At 40.5% G+C, this 16,391-nt stretch overlaps 1 protein-coding gene across 6 annotated transcripts in view; it reads right to left on the bottom strand.

Moving 5' to 3' along the window:
- HECW2 (HECT, C2 and WW domain containing E3 ubiquitin protein ligase 2) overlaps positions 1 to 16,391 on the bottom strand; it is a 365,375-nt gene that overhangs the window by 131,668 nt on the left and 217,316 nt on the right. For all 6 annotated transcript variants that reach the window (XR_013261865.1, XM_077448729.1, XM_077448731.1 and 3 more), the window contains one exon: positions 907 to 1,049. Coding sequence is in view for 5 of the 6 variants with exons in the window: in XM_077448729.1 (XP_077304855.1) it covers positions 907 to 1,049 (143 nt within the window). In the remaining variant the exon portion in view is untranslated. The remainder of the gene's footprint in view (positions 1 to 906; positions 1,050 to 16,391) is intronic.

Below are 16,391 nucleotides of genomic sequence, written 5' to 3'. Positions count from 1 at the left end.
TGGTGGAAAATTTTGAGGAAAAAATGTCCCTTTTACACAACCTGGCTATCAGCTCTCTTCTCTCCTCACACTGTCAGCGTAAGGAAAGGCGTGCTGATAACCGGCTTCTGTTTACATCTGCGATTGGACACAGCTGATCACATGGTAAAGAGTAGCTGTCTGGAAGCGTCATATGAGATGCTGTAATAGGACAACATCTCAGAACTAGGCGGCCGTGCTGTAGCTGTCATTCAGCTATAACACGGTTAGCAAGTGGACTCTATCTTTGATTCTTTGTTGTAAAAAGCATGCTCTTTACAGTATTCAATAGCTGAAACGATGCATGCAAGTGGAGTCATCACAGTAGTAACTTCTCTGTTATCTAGCCTCTATCTCTCTGCCTGAGGTTTTAATCAAACTGTGCCACAAATTTGTAAAACTAAACCTGCCTATACATGGATTGAAATTCATCCACTTCAGCAGTAACCGGCCGAATTTCGATCCATGTGTGGTCACTGGTTGAACAGAAGTTGATCTATTTAATACTTTATTTTGCCAGATATAATTACAGTATTAAAAAAGTAATATCACTAACATATACAGCACATTAATGTGTATTTATTTTACTAAAAATGACACATATCCAAAAGGACACAGATGGAAAGACAATTGACCAAAGTGAACATTTTGCACATCATTATAAATGTGATCAATGTGACCAGACAAAATCCAAAAGGAAAAGTCAATTAGCCAAGTTGGACCTTCAGATCTTTCTCAGATATACTACACCATAATGGAGGTAATTTAATTTGTATAATGTTACAGTGAAAAATATCAGAATGAAAATGTTTTGGAATAATTCAGATCTGCAAATAGTAGACTTACAACTGAAAACATCATCACCAACACGCAAAACCATATAATTACCCAATTGCATGTCTCTCCAAGAGTCTTTGGACAGGAATAGTTAATTTCCCAAGAAACCTCTTGATGATAGGACGACTTTTGGCAAATTTATCTTTTATTTCAATTTCCAAAACATCAGTTAAAAGTGCAACAAATGAATATTTCTGAAAGAAAAAAAAGGGATCAGAAAATATATTTGATAGTATTTAAAGTAGTGTTAAACCCAAAAGCAAACATTTATAAACATTTATTATATTGCAGCTTACCAATTCTTAGATGTGATGGCTGCATTCGTTTCCTTTCTTATATTTTCATTTGGTGAACCAGCAGCAACTCTGCTGTTTTTCAAAAGCTCAAGCTTTACAACAAAATGTATCAGTTTACATTAATGAGACAAACCACTTGGCAAGGATGTTTAGAATGACCATCTTTTAGTTATTCATGCAAAAACTGCTGTAACTGATTAGAAAGTGTGAGCTAGAGATTGTCTTCAATTGGTTAGTGCATCTAAATCTGCAAATACATTTACCCCTCCCCTCCCCTCCCCCCAGACTGACAATGGTGCGGTCTGCTGTGCCCCCTGTTCTCATTCATCCAGAATGGCATCTCATTAATACAGGAGGTGTGTTACTGGCCAGATCACCAGGTGAAACACAGAGGGAAAAAAAGCCAAAGAAAACAAAGGCAGCCACTACAGCCACAGACTGGTAATCTGCAATATAATACATTTTTAAATTTAGGTTTAATGCTGCTTTAACCTTTTTAACGTCTAATCAACACATTTTTGAAGGCAACAGAAAAGTCTTCAGGCTAGAGAAGGAGTTACTCCTCCATCTGATTAAAACACGGTGTTTAAATTTAAAGGTTGAGCTAGCGAGCACTATAAACAGCTAAGGATAGACTAAGTGGAAAGCAACGGATTGAAGAAAGTAAGTGATTCATATCCATGTAGCAGACAAAAACCTGTCATTAGAGAAATATGTAGCTGCCATAGCTGACCTACGTCTGTTCTTGCTAGCTTCATAACTGGCTTGAGACATTTACTCAGGAAGATTTTAATTTTAGTTTAATTTTTTCTATTGAAGGTATTAAAAAGGTACAGAGCATATGCAAGGTACAGAGCAGAGCAAATTCATCAAATTTAGCAACGCGAGAGATACTATAAATCTATGAAAAATTTTGAAATATTACCTCAATACAAGATAATATAGGATTTTGTACTCACTGTAAAATCTTTTTCTTGAAAATCATTGAGGGGCACAGGATTCAGAGACATCTGGGTTATGGAAAACACACAGGAGAAGGATGTGCTGATTTTCTATATATCACCACTAGTCGTTCTTTTTTGGGACACTTTTATTGAGGACTTGTTCCTTTGTTCTTTTTTTTTCTTTTTTTCTATATATTTTTTCTTTTTATGTTGAAAACACATATGAAGTTGTGGTATACACATTTGCATTTTCTGTTGAATGTACTGTGTTCCTTAAAGGAAAGGATATATATATATATATATATATATATATATATATATATATATATATATATATATATATACATTTTGATTTGCTATGAAAATATCTTTTCACCTTTGCACATATATACATTGGGTGAATTAAGGTTACTCGATATTCAATTTATATGTTTATTTTTATATTTGTACACATATATAATTTTTTGAGGTGAATAGAATAAGGGTTGGAGAGTCCCTTCTGTATACTATCATTATACACCTTTGGAAGGGTATACAGGGGGACTGGTCTTACCTATTTAGCGCCACAAGGTGATAGTGATTTGACATAGTGAAGTTGTCAGGTTATATTTACTTTTTTTGATCTGGGTTATACTGCCACCTACAGGAGGATATGGACACTGACAAACAAAAAACAGTGGGAAGCCTGGTATTACCCCTCCCACTCCCAGCATGCTCCAGTTTTGTAACCAAGCAGTTTCTAAAAGCACGACCAAATGTACAGAGGAGTAGGACCTGTGTTCTCAATGAACTCCAAAAAAATTATTTTAGTGAGAGTGCAAAAATCCTAAGACCTTTCTTGTTCATTGAGGGACATAGGATTCAGAGACATTTGGGACATCTCAAAACTGTCCAACTGAGGGATGAACAAAACATTAAACAAAACGCTAAAAGACCCACTAAAAACACAATAGAAAGAAACCCTGGACTGCGGGCATATCAAGTAGACTCATATAGTAATAAATTACGTCAAGACAATGATTGAAACTCTCCTTCTGATGTACTGAAGCTCGACATATAGATGAATAGGTTCAAATGGCGTTTTTGTGAAGTGCTTAAAGAAATATTCTATTTAAATCCCATATTGTGACAGGTGAACATACAGGAAAGCCACAAAAGAGAGACACAGTACAAAAGTCTTAATCAAAGAATGATGTGTCTCTAGAACAACAAGCGCTGAGATTTGACCCTTGATATTCACTGCTAAAGGCTGGTCCAGACCTAATTTTAAAAAGGCTCAGGATATGTCCCACAGAGTATTTCCTGGGATGAAAGTTTCTTTCCCTGCACCAAGCAAAGTATGTCTCCCCGTTGTGTGATGGTAGGCCTTTGTTTGAAGTAGACCTCCTAGCTTTCACTAATATAGGATCACTGATACAGTGAGTCCTCTATTCCTCAAGATCTGAGCTTCAACAGCCATGCTATATAAAGGCTCAGTTCACCTTTCTAAAAAAATTAATGAATGCACATGATTTTTCAGGTAGAAAAATGTGCATTTTTCTATAGTTTTTCCATGGAGCCTGCATAGCATTGCACCGGTGATCAGTAGATCAGTCAGAGAGTTACCCAGCTGCAGGAAGCACCGATGAGCACCCCGATAGTTCATTGAGACCTACAAGCCATCTGCTGCGGTGGAAAATGGGACTTGTAGTTCATTAATTCTCAGATTGCTGTGATTGAATGATACAGCTATGCGGGTGGAGCCCCACACAGCCACGCTGTTTTTAAAATGTGACAGCGGGTACAGGATGAGGAATCTGTGCCTTCTGTCACAGTGAGGGATCAGGGGATGAGCAGGGCTGCTGCACTAGTAACATATTACACCCTAAATATGGGTGTAACATGTAAAGGTGAACTTATCCTTTAAAGCCAGTGATTGTAAAGCAGATGGTAAACTGGTCCTTGGGAGAGAAGATTCTGATAATTTCAAAAGACCCATGGAGTATCTACCAGTAGACTAATCAGGTAGGAGTACCACATCCACCTGGGCAAGTCCAGAGTCATAAGAATCACCAAAATGTCTTCCAACTCAAGCAGACAAGGAAGGCGTTTCAGAGGGGCAAATGTGTAAATCAGGCTGTACTAATCTAATGAAGCCACCAGAGCATATACAGCCTCCACGGTTGATCTCTGCACCTGGAGACAATCCTGACCAGTTTTTTTTTGTTCATTGAGACTAGAAGGTGCACATCTGGTATCTTCCACCTTTGACATGTCTTCTGAAACATCTTTGGAAGTAGGACCCATTCTCTGCAATCTAGACACTACAGAATAAGTCCACCTGCCAACTGCCCGTGCCTGGAATGTGGGAAAGGCTGGAACATAAAGATCTGCCCAGGACAGGATCCTTTCTACCTCACTTGCCTGACAAGACTTTTGGCTCATCTCCAGTGGTTAGTGTACCCTAATACCCTAATATTGTGGTGTAGTCCAACTGAATCCTGATCGGATGACCCACCAGCTGACATGTCTAGCACTGTAGTGCCCAGAGCCTTGAGCTCCAGAATGTTGACCAAGAGACGAGACTCTTCTGGTGTCCAAGTACTAACAAGGTGTCCATAAGTTCTCCCCAGTGTAACAGGCTAGTATCCATTACGAGGATCTTTCAAGAGACAAAACGGAGGGATTCCATGCCAAAGCTGGATTTGTGAGGCACCAGGCAAGAGACAACCTGGCCCTCGGTGACAGGGGATCTGGTCTGTCCAGAGACTGAACCATCCATATTGGCCCACGATAACTGCGGAACTAGAGAAAACAGGCTGCTTCAAAAGAAGCAAAAATCCCCATTATTCTCATGCAACAGAGTCCAAGTCTGGGAGAAGAAAAGTCTCACTTGGGTAAGAAAAACTTTTGCTTGTGCTATGTCAAAGATAATGTAAGCAATGATTTGGCTGCAATGCAGACCTCTGAAGTTTTAGGATCCAATCAAACCTTTTTGGGGTTAAAATTGTCCACGTCACATTGTTGGACAAGATTTGTTCCCACTACTCCAACAGGAGATTGTGCATATATCCCACAATGGGGATGCCCTGGGAATGTAACCAGACAAGTACAGGGGCTAGAACCTTGGTGAACACATGGCGTGCATAAGAAAGGCTGAATGGTAGCACCAAAAATGGAAAGTATTGGGGACCCACAGCAAATGGAAGTATTCACTGATGCGTTGGATAAACAGGGGGGGCATGCAAATATGCATCCTTGATGTCTGCAGAGGCCAGAAGGTTTCTCTAATGAAGGGAGGCTTTTACAGACGTGGCTGATTCTATGAAGAATCGTTGGGTCCAAATAAAGACATTTAGAACCTTGAGATCCGAGATAAGGTAATGCCATCTTTTGGCTTGAAAACTATGAAAAGGTTGAAATAAAATCCCTAAAACATTTCTACCACAGGAACTTGGGCAATAACTCCCTTGATCCAGAAGACCTGCAAGGGCTGCAAAGAGGTCTGCTAACACACAAATGCTGGAAAACATGAAGCTTAAATGCTTGATACTGAAATGCAAAAACACATATGTGAAATGGGCCTTAATAGGGAAGGGAGGAACATGCACCATGATGGCATAAGCCCTGGAAATGAGCAGCCTGAGCCACCTAGCAATGGTGGAAGAGGAAGCAAGATGTCCCTTCTTGGGACCTTGAAGGAAGACAAACAGAGACTCAGTCTTTCTGAAGGAAAGGTAGACCCTAACCATTCTGACCAAATCCAGGCAGTGGACTGAAATCCCCTTGGCGTTTTTAGGGGCTGGACATAGGGAAGGGAGTGTAATATAAAGGGGAAGAAAAACCTATATGGAGAGTTAAAAGGCTGGGTCTTAGGACCACCTTGTCCCTACAGAAGACAAGAAAAGAGAACCGAACTCGCAGACAAGCCTGAAGAATGTAACAGCCACCAAAAAGGCCACCTTACCCATGAAATCTACCAATGGAATATCCTGGATTGGTTCAAGGGGAGGTTTTTGAAGAACCAAAACGTGCCACATTCAGATCTCATGGAAACACAAGAGGTCAGAGTGGGGGAATCACACGAGCAACTCCTTATTTAAAGGTCTTGATATTAGCATGCAAAGCCAAAGGTCTCTGGAATAGAATGGATAAGGCAGAAACCTGCCCCTTTAGAGAACTGCGTTCCAGATGCTGATCCTGGCCAGACTGCAGGAAGGCCAGGATGTTGAGGAATAGAATATTCCAGGGCTTAAAGCAGGGTTCCACCCTAAAGTGCAACTTCCACTCATCGGAACCCTCCCCCCCTCCGGTGTCAGTTGGCACTTTTCAGGGGGGAGGGGGGTGCAGATACCTGTCTAAGACAGGTATTTGCACCCGCTTCTGGGCATAGACTCCCACGGGAGTCTATGCTTCTTCCTGTCCCAGCGCGCTATCTGCTGGGACACACGGGTCGCAGAGACAGTGCGGACCATTCCCATTGCGCTGCGCGCCTCGCGCATGCGCAGTAGGGAACCAGGAAGAGAAGCCGCAACACTTCGCTTCCTGATTCCCTCACTGAGAATGGCGGTGGCAGCAGCTGAGAGCTGAGCGATCGATCGGCCTTGGCTGCTGACATCGCTGGACCCTGGGACAGGTGAGTGTCCATTTATTAAAAGTCAGCAGCTGTAGTATTTATAGCTGCTGGCTTTTAATCATTTTTTTTTTCCAGTGGATTCCCTCTTTAAGGTGTCTGCTTTTGCACCAGCCAAAGAATGCCCACCAGGTGCAATGGTGGAACATACAAGAGGTAGATTTTCTCACCTTGAGCAAGGTGGGAATGACAGAATGAGCAATTCCTATATCCTTTAGGGCCTGGGTTTCAACAGCCATACTGTTAAAGCCAGCTACTGAGAGACAGGGTGGAATAAAGGGTCCTGTGATAGGAAGTCTGATCTGTATGGAAGCGGCCAAGGTTCATCTGCCAGGAGTCTGTATGCCTGTGTTCCAAGTTCTCTTGGGCAAATTGGAGCAAAAAAGGTCAGTGGAATCCGTTCTTCCTATATCTTGCAAAGCCATTAAGGGAGAATCTTCACTGGAGGGAATGCATACACCAGTATCAATGGAGACCAAGGAATTGCCAGAGCATCCACCATGAAAGCCTGAGGATTTCTGGATCTGGCTATAAATGTGTCTATATTTTTTTTTTAACCTGGAGGTCCTAATTTTTCTGACAAAGCATCAGGAAGATCTCAGGGTGGAGGGACCACACTGAAAGCACGTGACTCTGGAAATCCGCTTGTCAAATTTCCACTCTAGGTAAGCAGATATAGCGTTTTAGAATTGCCGGTGGGAGCTTTGCCTCCTGTGGGGACCAGGATCCCTGGACAATGAGGGAATTATAGATCCTGCCCCAGCCAGTCAGGCTTGTGTCTGTTGTTACATGATTTCCCAGATTCTAAGGCTGAGTTGACAAGGCACCCCAGGGTGCCCACGATTATGATAAAAGGCTTTTGAAAGAATCTTTAGGCATTTACCTATGGGATCCTTAAGCATGGATGCATTCTCTACAGGAAGCGTCAGCACTTTGTTAACAAGTAATATTGCCAGATCAATGGCAAGAACGATTCCTTTCTTAAAGTGTCATTAAACCCAAATCATCAAAAATTGTCAATACATGCTATATTACATTGAGTTCATACTCACTCATCCATTACAGAATTAGTTTTCTATAGACTGCAAAAATCATGCTTGATCAAGCTGTTCACTGTACCTTCCTCCTTGTCTGTGTCCCTCCTACAGATTTAAACAACTGGACCAGTTGTTTAAATCTACTGAGCATGCTCCAGTTTCAGTTCCATTCTAAGCAGTTAATTTCCTCCTTTATCTTATCTATGCAGCCCGACTATGGAGTCACACATGAGGGTGTATACACTGTGGTGATGACATTTCCCTGCTCTTCATCTTCCTCCATGTCCTCATATTGCTAAACACTATGGGGGCAGGATATAAGATGGTGATTGATGGAGGCTTCACCTCCCTGTTAGTCCCAGCACATGTACACCATAGACACAGGCTGGAGGGGCAGGCGTGACACAGTGTGAACAAAGTGAAAGCTATGGTGAATCAACGTAAACTCTGCCTACATCACGTTACTGCAAAAAATAATAAACATTTGCTCTGAAATATGAATTTGTATGTAAAACACTTTGTTGTTATTTATTTTAATTCTCTATTCTGAAAGCTTTTTTAGGTCATGTGACTTGCACAGCAGAAAAACAACGCTGTGCAGACACAGATTCATACATCAGCACCAGAAACCAGAAACTCCTGAGGACAGGAAAAACCTTGTAAACATCATGTGACCTCTGAACAACAATGATTTAATAAGGTCCTGATTTTTAATATTACAGTGGCATGAACTTTATACATAAATAGATGTGATAATGACAATTAAACGCTGAATGTTTAGTATCATTTTAATAAAGGTCTCCTAAAACAGACATTGGCCTGCAAAATATTTGGGATGTAAATAGTACATTGGAAGTTTCCCAGTCTCTATGCACGAAATCTGGGGTAGCATATGTATCCGAAAAGTTTTTGAAGCCTTAATAGGGGGTGGTGAAAAACAGGCGGTTGCCAAAAAATTTATACAGCATGTTGCTTTTGGCAGATAGTAAATTGCAGCGCCACAATCAAGGATGGAAAAGGACCTGGGGGTCCTAGTAGATGATAGGCTCAGCAATTGCATGCAATGCCAAGCTGCTGCTAACAAAGCAAGCATAATATTGGCATGCATTAAAAAGGGATTAACTCCAGAGATAAAGTGATAATTCTCCCACGCTACAAGACTCTGGTACGGCCTCACCTGGAGTATGCTGTCCAGTTCTGGGCACCATTCCTCAGGAAGGATGTACTGGAAATGGAGAGAATACAGAGAAGGGTAACAACGCTAAGGGTCTGGAGGACATTAGTTATCAAGAAAGGTTGCAAGCACAGAACATATTCTCTCTGGAGAAGAGGCGCTTGAGAGGGGATATGATTTCAATTTGCAAATAACATACCGGTTATCCCACAATAGGGATAAAACTTTTTTGCGGAAGGTAGTTTAATAAGACACGTGGCCCAGCATTAAAATTAGAAGAAAAGAGGTTTAACCTTAAACAGCGTAGAGGGTTCTTTACTGTAAGAGTGGCAAAGATGTGGAATTCCCTTTCACAGGCGGTGGTTTCAGCGGAGGGCATCGATAGTTTCAAATTAGATAAGCACCTGAACGACCACAACATACAGGGATATACAATGTAATTCTGACATATAATAACACACATAGGTTGGACTTGATGGACTTGTCTTTTTTCAACCTCACCTACTATGTAACTATGAAACAACCAAAATGCAACAGCATTTAATACACACTGTGCAGCATGATTTCCCCCCAAAAAACAGGCACCCATGAGGCAATACATCATTGCCTGTCAAAAACCTCTGTAAAAAACAACAGATGCCCACGTGAACAAGGCCTAAAGGATCCCAGACTAGTAACAATGCTAATAGCAGCTACAGGCTATTCTTCCATTTATAAGAAGGCATGCATCACATCAGTAGGAGCTGAATTGGTCTCTCTAAGCCTGGGACCTCTGGTAGCTGCCTGTGACTTGTGCCTGTAAGGGTTAGTATTTTGCCAAATAAAGTCTTTGCAGCAGGTTTAGATGCTGCTAAGGCTGCAGGTAGGTCAGATAATGATTCTGGGGAGGAAATGATTGAGGTACACTTATATCCTCTGCAGTTAGAGTCAGCAATTAAAGTTGAATTTTGGCCCATGAAATTCTGCAGAACACAGGTGATGTGTGTTTAGGGGTGTTATACCCCTAAACGTCCCACTATGTTAGTCTGTGTCTATACACATAAAGAAGGGGGCCGCATCTGAGGGAGCTAAGGAAGACCAAGGGGTAAGAACAATGTTGCAGGCTGTCATTGTAATGCCCTTGAGAGGAAGCACTGCAGTCTGTCCCAAAACGGTTAGTGGATCTTGAGCTGAAGAGACAGGATATAATAAGACTGTTCCCTTAAGACCCACCACTTAAGAGAGACAGCTTAGCTCAGAATACCAGGTAACATCTTGGCAGTGGGGCCGTATGGCATCTGCTGCCACAATTACCTCATGGCTGCACTCTGCGTCTGAATGGGGGGGATGGTGCAGCCATGAGATAGAACTGTGTTGGCAGATGCTATACGGCAGTGGTCATCAACCCTGTCCTCGGGGCCCACTAACAGGCCAGGTTTGCAAGATAACTGAAATACATCACAGGTGATATCATTTGCTGCTCAGTGATTGCAGTATTCTAGTCTGCATCTCCCCAATGTAATACATAAAAGCTGGGCTGTTAGTGGGCCCCGAGGACAGGGTTGATGACCACTGCTATACAGGGTGAATACCAGCTGTCATCCTTAGTTGGTCCCTCTTGAGTCAGATCCAGGATCACTCGCTGCTACATATAGTCTTTGTCTTGGATTACATTCTGCTCTTCACCTGCCCATCCCGCACTCCTGTCCATTTGTCTGCATGTCCAGCTTGGACCTGCCCAAATCACTAAAGGAAGCTGCAGGATCCCTGGTCTTTTACATATAGTCCTCTCCTCTGCCCCTTTGAGACTGTATTTGCTGGTTGTCCGCCTATATAGAAGAATGGAATCTGAGGTTATCTGTGTGCTGTGGCATTTGGTTGTTATTATAGGTAAAATCTTGGGTACTCATGAATCGGCTGCTAAAAGCAGAAAAGGTTCCAGAGGCCAAAAGGTGGCCAGGTCACTGTAGGTGGCAGCCCAATTTTCTTGTGATTAGAAGCAGTAGCAGAAAGAGGTTACCTTACAATAAATGGTGGGAATTAAATGCAGATTGCTTATGTGTGACACTATGCAGCACTCAATTACTCAGCATTTAACCCTTTCCATGGAAATCAACAGAAAATAGGGGATAATAACAGCACACAACAGTTCTAATAGAAGTAGCAGCTCTAAAATGCTTATCCCACACGGCTTTCTCGTAACTGAGTCTTCAGGGAGAGTGTGTTACACCAGAGGCTGTGCTATGATTCTGGACCTATAAATTGGCTAACACAGGTCACAAAGTTCTGAAAAGAGCACCACAATGCAGAGCCCAGTATTCTCGCACACTCCTGCACTTTTTTTTCGCTGCGGAGTCTGGGTACAGTCTGCAAAGCTATTGCTGAGGATACTCTGATCCGGATAGCTGCATGAAGAGACTAAGTCAAGTAGTATGTAGAGAAATCTTGATGTAGAAAAAATAAGTTTGAACAAAGGAAGAAATGGGCATTAAAAATGGTTAACTTCTCTCAATAGAGAAAAAGGCATCCATGCTACTAGGACAATAGCAAAAAATCCCAAATCGTCCAGTTTTCAGCAATATAACCCAAATATCTCTGAATCCAGTATCCTTCAATGAACAAGAAAGAAATATATCATATTTACTATCAACAGTAAATAAACATTTTGTGTAAAATGGCATTCAAAAAGTAAAGTGCTGCATTTTTAACAGTAGAAAAACTATTGCTCACATCCATAAAATATGTATAGGATTATTACTACTACAAATTATTATTTGTTTATTCATATGACTTGGTATCAACTAATTGTAGTTCATGGATTTGATATCAACTGATTGTGCTTTATCATATACTGTATTAGATGTGACACTTTATATACACTGTGCACTGTACATAATGTATATAGCATATTAAAGGAGAAGTATGGCCAAAGCTGTTTTGACCCTACTTTTCCTATGGATCACAGCAAATTCTGCACTCCTGTGACCCGTTTTCAGCCAGCAGTGGGCTAAAGTCGGCTGTAGATACTCAGCCAGTTCAGGCGCTGGATTGATCCCAATTTTACAGTCAATATCCATCCAGATGCCTGGACTGGCAGCTGGGTCAGCCTTTCAGTAAGCCAATAGGAGACTGAGCCAACCACTCCTGCTTCTTTACAGACCAGGGCTCCAGTGAGCACTGAAGGGGAAGAGCTGAAAGCCGATGGCTGACAGTCACCACTCTCTGCTCAGAGTGGAGGTGAGAACTGAGCTATCAGCGGTGTTTGATTGCTCAGTTCTCAATGCAGAGGCAGCGGGGGACAGATGCAGAATCGGATAGACGCTGCAGGCACCTAGGTGAGTATATTTTTTTTATTTTTTGGAATCTCCGTAATTTTCTTTTAAAATGTATTATATTTATGTATTTAAGTAAACATGTCTTGACAACAAGTTTCTACCTTTTTGCACTTCGATATTGGAGATCAATCTTTTGCACTTTATGTTGTCTTTGTTGTATCATATTGGAATTTGCACATGATTTGGACATATTGCACTCTCAAATAAGGAATGCTGCACTTTAATTTCTAATCTTTTTATTAAAGCTTTATCAGGTTTAACAAAGAAAACATGAAATTACTATGAATCATTGACTGTACACAAAGTCTAGGAGTGTTTCAGAACAGGGTGAAACACAAAAAACATTAACATTCCCTGAGATTCATTTAGAATATTGCAACAGAGAATCATCAAGGCATTGGTTGACCCATATGGGAGGCCAATTAACACTGTGGAAATGTTAACAAGTATCAGTTAAAGTAGAACTAAAGAATTGGGATTACACTATGAAGTGTTTTATTTTTGAATTAGCTTACTAGTGTCTGATTCGTCCTCCCAGCTGTAACGAGATTTGGGGAGAGATTGTCCAATCAAAGATCTGGTGTTCACGCTTTTAATCCAGTATTTTCTGGTAAGAGTCTGATTCAGAGGGGGATTTTCTTAGCCCCCTGCCTTTCTTTCACTTGTAGAGGTGTTTTCCATCGCAGTGGGGAAATTAAACACAGTTTGGACTTTCCATATTCACTACAGTGCTGGTATACAGCACTTGATTGTGGTTTATTTGGACTTTTATGTTTGTTTGCACTACTTTTATCACTGCACACTCGAAAAAAAACTTTATTGTGTGTTTTTTAGTGCTGCCTTTATGTTTTGATTTATTTTCTGTATCAATACTTACCATCGGTGGGTGGGTTTGGTAGCTGATTTACACCTAATTGGTCACATTATTAGTTTATTAAGGCATTATAGAGTTATTCACCTCTCTCATAAATGCTTGATTTTGTGGTAAAGGGCTTGATTGTTTTATTAAAATCGTATATATGTTTTATTGTTGAGACATCAGGTTGCCGCACTTTTTTTTCCTCTTATATTGGATGTTTGAATGCCTGAGTACTGGAGCTATCCGAGCACGAGTCTCCATCTCATCCTGTCCATTATTAAGGCCTTTTTTGGGGTAGCAGCACAATTCTAGGAGACGTATGCGCATGATTTATGTTCACTAGCCAGTCCTCTGCAAACATTTTTTTTTTCTCGGTCTCCATCCAAGGTCATTGATATAAAGATGTAAAAAATGTCATTCTTGCCTGGTAAACACTTGAGAGGATTATTGTAGAAAGTTATAAGAATGGCTTGTTTTCCTTATACGGGGCTTACAGTTCTAATAGAAAGGGCCATAGATCCTGAATCTCATAAGAACAGAGAGCATGTAAGCTTATGTAGGCTTTATGTCTAAAAGAAGAAACATGAGGAGTTCCTGTTTAAAGTATTCTCTAAGGGGAATACACTTCACTTGGCCAAATGTTCTAAATATTTTTGCAAGTACAAATGTAAGGATTTCAAGGTTGGGGCTGAGGATTTTTTTAGAATTCAAAGAATCATCCAAAGGTTTCAGGATGGCATCAATTAGATCATCTGTAAATTCAAATGAATTTCCATAATCATTTGAGACAAAAACTGCACAAACATTTCAGCGATGGTTCTGCAAACTGCTGAAATGTTTACAGCAGTTTGAAAACCATTGGCATGTGAATTAAACTTTAATTGTTTATTTAAAATCTCAAAACTCCTGTTTTTATATCTTTTTTTTAAACTATCCTTTAAGCAATCTGGTTTACAAACCCATGTTTAATGCATGAAGCAATCATAACCAGAGCACTCTGGGCTCGCTAACCAGACAACACAGCAGAGAGGCTTACATTGCAGTCCCCTTGTCTAAGCCCTTGTACACGCGGTCGGACATTCCGACGGAAAATGTCCGATCAGACCGTGTTGTTGGATAATCCGACCATGTGTGGGCTCCATCGGACTGTTTCCGCCGGAATATCCGACCGACAAAAGTTTTAGAGCTGGGCTCTAAAATTTTCCGACAACATTATCCGATCGGACTTTGTCCGATCGTTTGTAGAGAATTCCAATTAGACAAAGTGCCCCACATGCTCAGATAAAATTCCTAGACCAAAGCTATAGGCTACTAGCCCGAATGTAGTCCCGTCGTAACGAAATAACGTCACCACATTACGAACGATCGGATTTGCCGACAACTTTGTCCGACTTTGTGTATGCAACAGCAGTTTCGGACAAAATCCGTCGGACAAAATCAGACGGATTTTGTTGTCAGAATGTCCGACCGTGTGTACAAGGGCTAAGAGAATGCTCCCACATAGCATTTGATAAGGGATAAGTCACTGGTTCTCCTGGCTCATTTGAGTTCTGTAAGCAAGAATCTTTCCGAACAGCTAAAAAAATAATCATGTTAATGATGGGAAAAGGAGACTGGAGCTCCACCTGCTGACTAAATAGAAGACTGCATAAAGTGCCAAATTTCATATTTACCTGACTAAATAAAAAAATCAAATATTTACATTTACTTTAAAAAACATTTTACTGAAAAGGACTATTATTCTCTTTTTGGACTTCCTATGAAAACTTTCAAATGTCATATATAAAAGTATTATCTAAACGAGATGAAAAATCTCTACAGGAATGAGTATTCATATTCATATGCTGGGTTCAAAAGTGTTGCAACTGGAAAATATGATTTCTTATAAAAGAAAATACACACTTGGCTTCCCACACATACTGTATAAGCTTGCCACTAATACTGTATAAGCTTCTCAAATAGATTACTCTAATCCCCATTAAATATCCATTTGGGAAAATAATTTAATAATATTGCTTCATAACAAGCTATGGATATTGTAGAACTGTGTCCCTTGCAGTGAATACCCACTCTCAAAAGTCATGTTAATATGATGGCTTAAAACTCTGCGCACTCAACACATTTATTAGTTGAATCTGCTCATTTTCCTGAAGATGCAAAAATGAACTAGCTAATCACTAAAGCATATGGTTCTGCTCTCTTATTATCTATACTATTTGGAATAAAATACATATATTGATGGACAAATCAGCAAGCACCGATACTGTCACCTGAGAAGAAACAGAAGCGAGTCACATGACCCCTCAATACACATGTTGGGAAGGAAAAATGTTTTGCCCGATATTGGCAAAGTACAGGATCACTTTATTTACTGACCCATAAATAAATTCTAAATGTATATTTTAAAGTAATCTAGCAGTAGTTAATCACACTCAACTGAACTTGTTCTGCAATGCTGAAGGCATTTCATAGCTTATCAAGCCACTCCAGCTCTAGCATTTATATTCACATCTTAGGACACCTTAATCCAACCACCATGAAATTTGTAGAGCAGAACAGGAGGTGTAAAAGTTGTGCTGCCATCCTATCCTAGTTATATAACCCCATTGTTGGTGTCAGGAAGCCTGCATAGGTGTTGGTGCCTCGATTTGCATGGTTAGAGGTGTGATTTGCCAAATCACCAGGTCAGAGATGTCAAAACAGAATTAGCAATACAATATGTTGTTTTTTTTTTTAAATCCATACTTTTAAAAAATAAAATAGACATTATATGCGGGAGAAAGATGGTGATCAGGTATGGTTGTTTAATTTTGACAGAGGTGGCCTCTTTCATGCCTCTTAAAAACAAGTTGTCCTCTCTGTCCAAAATGTGCACTTCATTGTCCTCAAAAGAATGTCCCTTTTCTTTAAGATATAGGAAGACTGCTGAGTCTTGGCAAAACATATTGGAGACATTTTCACAGTTCTAAATATCCTTTATTTACCCAATATGTGCAAATGAAAACTGTAGGGTTGTATCCTTAGACATTTTAAGTAAAGGCCTTACAACAAAACCTTTCAATAACATACAAGACTGAAGACATTCCCAGTTTTAGCCTTATAATAGTAGTTTTTAACCATCTTCCGCAGTATTGTCATATGACATCATCCCACTTGCGCTCCCATCAGTGGTGCACGCTGTCCCTGGAACACAGTGCATCACCAATCTTGGTAAAGAGTAAATGACAAGGCTCTTTACCCATGTGATCAGTTGTATCCAATCACAGCTGATCACATGTAAACAAGGAAATGCCAGTTATC

This window comes from Lithobates pipiens, unplaced genomic scaffold (genome assembly GCF_037356315.1).
Source record: "Lithobates pipiens isolate NorthernLeopardFrog02 unplaced genomic scaffold, aLitPip1_a1.2 Scaffold_22, whole genome shotgun sequence".
NCBI classification, from domain to species: domain Eukaryota; kingdom Metazoa; phylum Chordata; class Amphibia; order Anura; family Ranidae; genus Lithobates; species Lithobates pipiens.
This window is presented reverse-complemented; position numbering and strand designations above follow the sequence as displayed.